This window comes from Anolis sagrei, chromosome 2 (genome assembly GCF_037176765.1).
Source record: "Anolis sagrei isolate rAnoSag1 chromosome 2, rAnoSag1.mat, whole genome shotgun sequence".
In the NCBI taxonomy this organism is placed as follows: Eukaryota; Metazoa; Chordata; class Lepidosauria; order Squamata; family Dactyloidae; genus Anolis; species Anolis sagrei.
The window spans coordinates 208,296,268-208,305,549 of NC_090022.1; the positions used below are offsets into that span (position 1 = coordinate 208,296,268).

Genomic DNA, 9,282 nt, shown 5'->3' on the forward strand with positions numbered 1-9,282 from the left:
TGCTCAACTTCTGTTAATAAAGTATTGTTCTGGGCAAATGCTTTTGGCCTTCAGTAATGCACTGTGCACACACACACACTTTTGCAAGAACAGAGTCCATATTCATTTATTCGCTTACCCGAGTCCAGGGTAAATGGTCTTTCTAGGAATTTGTTGGGTCTTCCAGGCAATTCTTTGGTATTCTTTTCCCATAATTTACCATAGATTTTTAGAGAGGATACCTCTAGTTTCTCCAGGTCAATCTCAAGGTTCTCCAGCTCAGCTTCATGATATGGTGGACCATAGCCCTATATCCCAGGAACTGATCCCAGATTATCTGCTTTGAAATGAATTATATGAATCTCCACTGCCATATAATCTGGGATAAGGAGATAATCTGGGATCAGATCCTGGGATATAGGGGCAGTGTGAAAGGTGCTTCAGTCTTGGCGATAGTGAGATTTTTAGAAGTCTTCACAGACGGTGAAACTTTTTTTTTCCACTCATGACCCTTTTCCACCTGAGAAATTTTATGCAACCCTGGGTATATAAGTATATAAAATACATATAAAAATCAAACATTCGCAAGGCTTGCTCTAAACAGGCTGATTTTCCTTTTTGTGGAGTTCAGTTGAAGCATTTTCTGCAGAGTCTACTGTAAACACTGCATGTTGTTGCTAACAGATTCATGCAGATGTCTAAAACAGCCACTAGATGGAGTTTTACTGCTGCTAAAACTCTAAAATTATAACAGTAAATAAAGAACAAAACTCAAACACAGGGGAACTCCAGACAAGAAACAATAAGGAACACCCAATCACCTCTCATCAAAATAATTTCCCAGGTAGTACCAAGCCACGCCTAAAAATTGTCAGGCCATCAAATGTTAATCAAGGTGGCCAATTGAAATATTCACACCTAGCTCCAACAGACAAGAGTTTTTTCTCCCACCCTGGACCTTCCACAGATATATTTTCCTAGTTTCCAACAGTCCTCACAACCTCTGAGGATGTTTGCTACAGATGTAGGTGAAACGTCAGGAGAGAATGCTTCTAGAACATGGCTATATAGCCTGAAAAACCTACAACAGCCCAGTTTCAGAATTACCTATTTATGTAGCTATTTTGCATTGCAGTCTGCTAAATGTTCTTGAAATACATAACCTGATCTTAAAGTTGAGGACACTCTTGAGAGTTTGGGGTTCTAAAATAGTTTGGCATGTCTCACCAATAATTTATCTTTGGAATGGATAGTAGATCCAAAACTGACATCAGAAATGAAATCTTGCTCTGGCATTTAAAAGGGACTATTTTAAAGATGCCCAAGCCTTAGAGAAGGTTCTGGTCCCCGGCCTTTGTGTGTAATCAAACTGGAAGAAATAAAGAATGTCCTAATTGTGCTTCGAGAAACTTAAAGTGAAACATTACATTTTAAATTCTTTGCACAAGCATCTCCTATAAGTATATTAGCATACCGAGAACTGTACCCTTATGTTTTTTTGTTACCACATATAAAGTAATTCTAGGGGTATTTTAAAGCTGCACTTTAGGAATTAAATTCACTTCTAAAATAATAAACAGTAGTCGGTCCCAAAGGCTCCCCACATCAACTTTCATTTTGTAATGCAGGCGAGTCCTTGTGATATAAAACCTTATGACATTTTAATTAGGAAAATAGATCATGCAATTCCATACGATGGAATAAATTTTCCAAGCGCTGCTGCTTTGGTCTACTGCATGTTCCTCTAAATTGGAATAAAAATGCATTAAAACTTGTCTAAATTAAATCAGTCTTAAGGTTGGGGGGAGGACGGAAGAGGGAGAAACTGTTGTTTTTAATTTAGAGGGGACCTTTCTTCTACTTTAAATCTGTGCAAAGGAATATTTGTTTGCCAAGGCAGTCTTTTGCAAGGCGAAAAGTAACTCCTTTGGTTTGGCTCCTGACTCCCTTTCTTTATGTTAATTTTGCATTGCAGGCAAAGGGGAGGATAGTGATGTTCTCAGCATCAATGCCGACGCCTATGATAGCGACATCGAAGGCCCGTGCAATGAAGAAGAGACCCCAGATGTGCCAGAAAGGACTGCCAGGAGTGGAGATGGCCCGATAGACGACCTTCAGAAGGACATTGAGAAAAGTGTCAACGAGATCTTGGGGCTGGCTCAATCCTCCCCAAAGGAGACAAAGGCAGCGGCACTAGCGGCTCCTCCAGCAGATGATGTTCAGCCATCAGCGCAACAGCTGGAGCTCCTAGAGCTTGAGATGCGAGCAAGGGCTATTAAGGCCCTCATGAAAGCTGGAGATGCAAAAAAATAGCCCCAGGCCTGTTTCATTTGCAAGATGTCTCTATTTGTTCTGATGGGTCTGTGTGATGTCGGCTCCCTTCAGTGCCGAAACGATGCTTGGACCAGCTTTGACATTCCTCATTTCAAACCCTCTGTGTATCCTAACTCGTGGCTGAAATAATCGGCAGCAGTTTGTCACTGTCATCAGGATGCAGCTTCAGTGACTTACAAACATTGATTGGTTGGGTACTGTTTAGCCTGGTTGGTCACTTTTCTTTCCCAGTTAGATTATATCTCAAAAGCAATCAGAAAACAAATAGTCACAGACGACATAGATCTTTGGCTAAATCCCAGTGCTTTACAAAGAAATAAAAGTGCTGTAGATGTTTTGTCTATTTAGAGCAAGTAGTGATGGATTGCATTCCTCATCAACCTGAGCCAATGTAGCCAATGGTGAGGGGCGATGGGTGCTACCATCCAATACCATTTGGAAGGGCACACATTTCCATTTACTTGGCTTAGAAATTTTTATTGTTGAAGGGAAGAAAGGGACCATTTCCACAAGAGAGGAAGAGCTACAGTTAAGTTATGGAAGACTTTCTAAAACGTATACACATTTTGCACATATCAGTGGTGGTACACATTGCCTTTGACCTGCATGATCCCTTCTTGAAAGTAAACACAGCGGCGTGGATTTTCAATAGGAATTGGGAAACGATGTGTCTGGCCTTAGTAATTCTCCAGTTTTTCGTGAGCCTTAAACATTTATAATCTCTGTAATTTCAACAAAAATAGTTCTTGTCTCCTTTAATTGCAGTGAGTTCTATGGCTATGTCTGTCGGTGTGTCTTAAATCACACTCTTTGAAAAACTTTTGGTACTTGAAAGTAGTTATGTATGTGGTGCACAGCTTTACAGAATATGATAAACGTAATTTTAAAATGAGTTGTTAAACCTCAAAAATTTAAAATGCATGCTTACGTTGTAGAGTTAATGTGATTAAAGATAATTTCAAGACCCAATGTTTAAGAAAGTACAGAAGTGCCTGATTGCTCAGACTAGCGGTTCCACAACTGTTTTTATTTCTCAGCAGATGTGTTTTCCTCTCCTTTCATTACTAGCATGGTTTTCTAATTTCTGTTTAATGGTGATATTTCCATGCAGTTGGGGTATTTGTATTTATTTGTCATTCGCTTGTCCGTCCTGTAAGATGAAGCAGAGCACTCCAGAATGTGAATTGCCAATATGCTGGGGTTTCATTTGGATATATGCATTCTTGCATCCATTGTACAAATTACTGATTGACCCCTTATTGACAACACCCAGCATATCAACACTTGTTGTTTTTGAAGAGGAACAAAATAGAAACAAGAAAACATGTACCAATGATCCCAATAAATATAATGTAATTTAAAATATTCTGCATCTTTGGTGATTTTTGAATATATATAGAGGGGAGGAGGGAGAGAAATGGGGGAAGCAGGTGAGCATCAAGTATCTGTTTGAACAGAAATCACTCTTTGGTTCTCCCACCTTCTCAAGTTTGAGTATTTGGGTTGAAAAAACTTGGCACATTTTAAAAGGGGGGTCATCAGCTGTGTAGTGAAGACTGAAGGAGACAGCACTGCTTTGAAAGACAAAAAAGATTTCCCCTCCTATCTTTGAGTTGTGGGAGTAGATGAGATACTTAACTGAAAGAAAATTTGAGGTGAGGAGAATGATTATGAGGGAAGGGAATTCAATGTTTTCATCCCTTGGTGCTGAAATCCCTCAATTGCCTTGTATAAAGCACACGGAACTTTATAAATGGTGTCTCTCTTAAGTTGGTTGCAGCAATAATCATAATCATAATAGTAAAGGAAGGTCCAAGAAATACTTAAATGTTTTTGATTAAAATCTTTTAATTCTTTTAATGCAGGTTTGGTATCTATGTGTTTAGTTACCATTGTATTTTCTTGTAGAAAAATCAACATACCTCTCATTAAGAATGCAGGCATTTACCTAAATCACTGCCTGCCTGCCTGCCTGCCCCCCCCCCTCTTTCTCTCTCTCTCTCTCTCTATCAGGAATGTGCTGTTTAGTCTGCTGTTGGGGTTATGAGCACCTAACTTTTGTTGATTCAAAGCATTTTTCTACTTAATCGCCTTATTCATTGGTGTGCATATATTGGTGTGTGTTTATGTACACACACACATACACATTCATCCCTTCATTCATTCGTGTTATTTGTGTTCTGAGTTTTAAGCCTGTCCACCTTAAAGGTTAATGTTGCAGCATTTTTAAAAAATGCAGATAAATGTTAATTAAACATCTCAAATTCATCCACTTCACTTTCTAAAAATGCTTCTTTGTATTTGAACCATCAGTGAGAGAAAAATGTACAAAATACATGTAACCTTTTGCCCTAAGCTTCTGTAAGGAGGCCAACTGCTTGTTCAGTCCCAGTAATTCCCCAGATGCATTAAAAGCTTTGGGTCAGTTTGGCCTCAGTGAAAGTGAATGGGAAAAAGTTGAAACACTATGTATCCAAATGTGATTTTAAAACTCCCAATGTCTGTTAGAGGGTATATTTATTGAAAACAAATCCCACTATGTTCAATAGGATTTATTCCGAAGTGGGTTGAAAAGCTGGTTTACATCTTAATATATTTGGGTTCGTTTTGTGTGAGGAGCAACTCGAAAAACTGCAAGTTGCTTCTGGTGTGAGAGAATTGGCCGTTTGTGAGGACATTGCCCAGGAGATGCCCAGATGTTTTGATGTTTTTACCATCCTTGTGGGAGGCTTCTCTAATGTCCCTTTCCCCTTGTATTAACCAGCACCAACTTGTCTATATCTTTTTAAAGTCAGTCTTCAATTCAGTTTGTCTCCAGTGTATTTGCCAACTTATAGAGCTGGAGATTTCTGGAAGGCAGGAATAAAGTAGAACATTGAATGAATAATAAGAAAGAGGAAAATTTTTCTGGTTACTTTTGGTGATCTTGGTGGCATTGTGCAATTTTTGAAACTGTTCTGCTAAAAATCCCTATAAATTGCAAATACAACATAACTTTCCTTAGAACAATGTCCTTCACAGTTATATACTCCCATTAAAATTACTAAGTTTACATGGGATTAAGAAACCAGGGTGTTTTTTTTTCCAAAACAGAGAGTTATGCCCAAAAGATTTTATGTCCTCAATGATATATGGCTTTGTAAAATAACATAACTTTGGGTTGAGCTGGAAGAGTTCTTTGGTCCTTTTGCATAGAATTTATGATTCTATGATCTGGCTCTCAAAAGGTTTCTGTTTTGTTTCGTTTGATTTTAAGTCTGGTACCTACCGAGCTAATTGCCATGTTCCTATGAAATACTATACATACTCATGTATAAATTAAAAAAATAGACAAAACCTCTTGGTGACTTACCTATTTTCCTTCTTTCCCCACTTTCTGTTTTGTTATTGACACATACTCAGAAATTTTGGAGGCTGCTGCTGTTGCCTTGCCTGTTTTAGCTACAGTAAAAAAAATTGCCATTCTTTCCCAGCATTTATTGCATTTTTACTGTAGGCATGCTACACTAAAATTTGTATCTAGATTTCACCATACTTCGTTCACCATTCTCCCATTGCTGATATGGAGGCTTCTGAAAACAATTCAGTCAACCCGGGCATTTAACTGTGACTCTATGATGTGTTTAGAATTCAGTAATCAAATGTCCACGTATCTAAGATTGGCAATGGCATGCTGAAGCTTTAAAATGTATTCTAAAGAAGTGTAGACCGATGCATGGAAATGATTGATAAGTCAATTGGTCAAATAAAGCCATTAATTCCAGAAAAATGAAAAAGGAATAGCGTATTTTTTAACTGTTGAGCATTATGCCTGGGAGAGTGCAAGCAACCACTTGTTTGTACACTAATTCATTTTCAGTACAACCAAGCATTTGTATTTCAGAATTATCAACCCTATTATTTTACTAGTCTGCATCAATTCCTCCTTGAACGCTTCCCGTATAATCAAACCAATATAATATAAAAATACAAAAAGTTTAGATGCTTTACAGAATGCTTTTCATGCTGTGAGTTAAACAGCCTTCCCCACTCTCAGGCCCTCAAACAGTGCACCATCAGTCCCCAGCAGCAGCAGTTAGGGATTATAGAGGTTATCAGCCTGTGGGCCGCAGCCCAATAGTGGACTGCAGGAATGAAAATCCAGTCTGTGAACCTCCTTCCTCTTTATTTAGTTATTTTATTTTATTTCTGCTCCTTTCCGCAGAGCTGACTAGCCCTGCCCCTTTCAGTACTAATGTTGGAGAGTGGTCCCTTGTCAAGTGGGCCCTGAGTTGGCCCTGGTCAAAGTGAGTCCTGGTCAAGTGGGCCCCAATCAAAGTGGGCCCTGATTAAGTGGAACCTGGACAAAGTGAGTCCTGGTAAAGTGGACCTTGGTCAAAGTGGGCCCTGGTCAAAGAGTCCTGGTGAAGTGGACCCTGGTGAAGTGGGCCCTCGTCAAAGTGGGCCCAGTTCAAAGTGAGTCCTGGTCAAGTGGACCCCAATCAAAGTGGGCCCTGATTAAGTGGGCCCTGGTCAAAGTGAGTCCTGGTCAAGTGGGCACCAATCAAAGTGGGCCCTGATTAAATGGACCCAGGTCAAAGTGAACCCTGGTCAAGTGGAACCTGATCAAACTGGGTCCCAGTCAAAGTGGGCCCTGATTAAGTGGGCCCTGGTCAAAGGGAGTCCTGGTCAAGTGGACCCTAGTCAAAGTGGCCCCTGGTCAAGTGGGCCCTGGTCAAAGTGAGTCCTGGTCAAGTGGACTCTGGTCAAAGTGATCCCTGGGCAAGTTGCCCCCCGTCAAAATGGGCCCTGATTAAGTGGGCCTCAGTCAGAGTGAGTTCTGGTCAAGTGGACCCTGGTCAAAGTGAATCCTGGTCAAGTGGACTCTGATCAAAGTGGGCCTTGATCAATTGGGCCCTGTGGTCAAAGTGAGTCCTGGTCAAGTGGACCCTGGTCAAAGTGGGCCCTGGTCAAGTGAGCCTTGGTCAAAGTGGGCCCTGGTAAAAGTGAGTCCTGGTCAAAATGAGTCCTGGTCAAGTGGGCACCAATCAAAGTGGGCCCGGATTAAATGGACCCAGGTCAAAGTGAACCCTGATTAAGTGGCCCTGGTCAAAGCAAGTTCTGGTCAAGTGGACCCTGGTCAAAAAAAGGTTGGACTCACTGTTGTAGACCAATACTAGCCTAAACCTCAAGACTGTCGCTGTTTTAGGTCATACAGTACTTCTAAGAGAAGAGGATGTGAAGAGGTATTTGAATCCTCAGCGGGCTGAAGGAACTTCGAATAAGAGTTCCTATTTCATAGCATGTGGTTGAGATAAACAAAACTTTCCACAAGAGAACATAGGAAAAGTCCTGCTGAATTGGAAGCAACTGAATTGGGCCAACTGATCCAGGATGGTTTTCTCACAGTACTGACCTAAGAATACCATCCCCATACTGCTCATCTTTCTAACAAGAGGAATTGAGAGGCACATGGTGAAAACAGTTATGCTTGTAAAACGTTTAGTGTCATATCAAGATCAATGCTCCATTTTCCACTCCCTCCCTCTGGCCCCAGAACCATTCGCATTGCTCAAGGCTCTGCTCCATCTGCTGTGCTTCTTTATTCTGCACTGCAGTGGTTTCTCCCATTCTGTTTAACAGCCAGGAGTGTGCCTGTCCTTTATGTTACAGGAGGCTAGAAAAATGCAGTTGTCCTAAACGTTGTTATTAAGAGTTCAAAATGAGCCTGGCCATCCTGTGACGCCAGAAACAGTACACTTTATGGCCTCTTGCATGTCCATGGGGGTGTGCTATAAATGAAATGCATCCATTACAAACTTAGGGAATGTATGACGCCTCTATTGACTGCACTGGCTGCCGATAAGTTTCTAGCCGCAATTCAAGGTGCAGGTTGTGACCTACAAAGCCCTGCCTATATTTGAGGATGCATCTCCCCCTATGAATGGCGTGGGCTCTAAGATCTGCTGGGGATACACTCCTCTTCCACTACCGTCACAAGCACAGTTGGTGGTGTCAAGGGAGAGGGCCTTCTCGGTGGTGACCCCCAATGTTAGAACTCCCTCCCCAGGGAGATTAGGCAGGCTCACACACTGTTCCTGGATGTTCCAGCAAGTTTTCGATGATTAGTTCCTAGGCCCAGTTCCCAGGTAGCCAGATAACACTCTGTCCTGCACTTTATCCACTTCCCTGTTAAGTTTAATTAAATTGTGTTATATTGTCGAATGTGTTTATTTTGATGTAATTGTCTGTATGGTTTCTTTCCAGCAATTGAATGTTTGCCTTACATGTTGGAAACCGCTCAGAGAAAGGGCAGTATGAAAATAAAGTATTATTATTATTGGAAACACACACAAAAAAATTGTACACTGCAAACGAGGGCTCTCTGCTGACTTGTATTTGGATCACACGTCAGACACTTTCCAAGTATCTAGGACTATGTGATGTATCAGCGAATAACGCATGCAGATCCCAGTAGGGTGGCCTTTTGCAGCTGGAAGATGGTAATTTTGTCAGCACCAATTGTGTTTAAGTGCAGGCCAAGGTCTTTAGGCACAGCACCCAATGTGCAGCATTATTATTATTATTATTATTATTATTATTATTATTATTATTATCTATAGGTCAAAGACATTTTGCCACCAGTGGGTACCTGCAAGATGGCACCTGCCCTTTTCTGTGTAGAACAGTTACCTCGATTGCCAACTTAATATTTCATCAAAACTGGCAATGGTCTGAAGGCAGCAGGTTGGCTTAGGGTGGCACAGGGCAGCCTGCTTAATATACACATCTCGTTGTTTTTGCCACCTCCCAGCATCTTCTGTTTAGCAGTTGCCTCCTTCTGTCTTCTAATAAGGATGGCCTCAGTTAGAAACAAATAGATATCCTGTTTGCTATCAATGGTCTGTGCATTCAGATGGACTCTGGCTTACAGCAATTGTGAAATGAGTTAAACCCAAACTAGACTGCTGACATGAAAATTGGGTTGCT

At 40.9% G+C, this 9,282-nt stretch overlaps 1 protein-coding gene across 1 annotated transcript in view; it reads left to right on the plus strand.

The window, feature by feature from the left end:
- Positions 1–3,678, plus strand: part of CAAP1 (caspase activity and apoptosis inhibitor 1) — a 37,926-nt gene extending 34,248 nt beyond the window's left edge. The window contains exon 6 of the mRNA XM_060762461.2: positions 1,955–3,678. Coding sequence (XP_060618444.2) covers positions 1,955–2,292 — 338 coding nt within the window. The 3' untranslated portion in view covers positions 2,293–3,678. The remainder of the gene's footprint in view (positions 1–1,954) is intronic.
- The last annotated feature ends 5,604 nt before the right edge of the window (positions 3,679–9,282 follow it).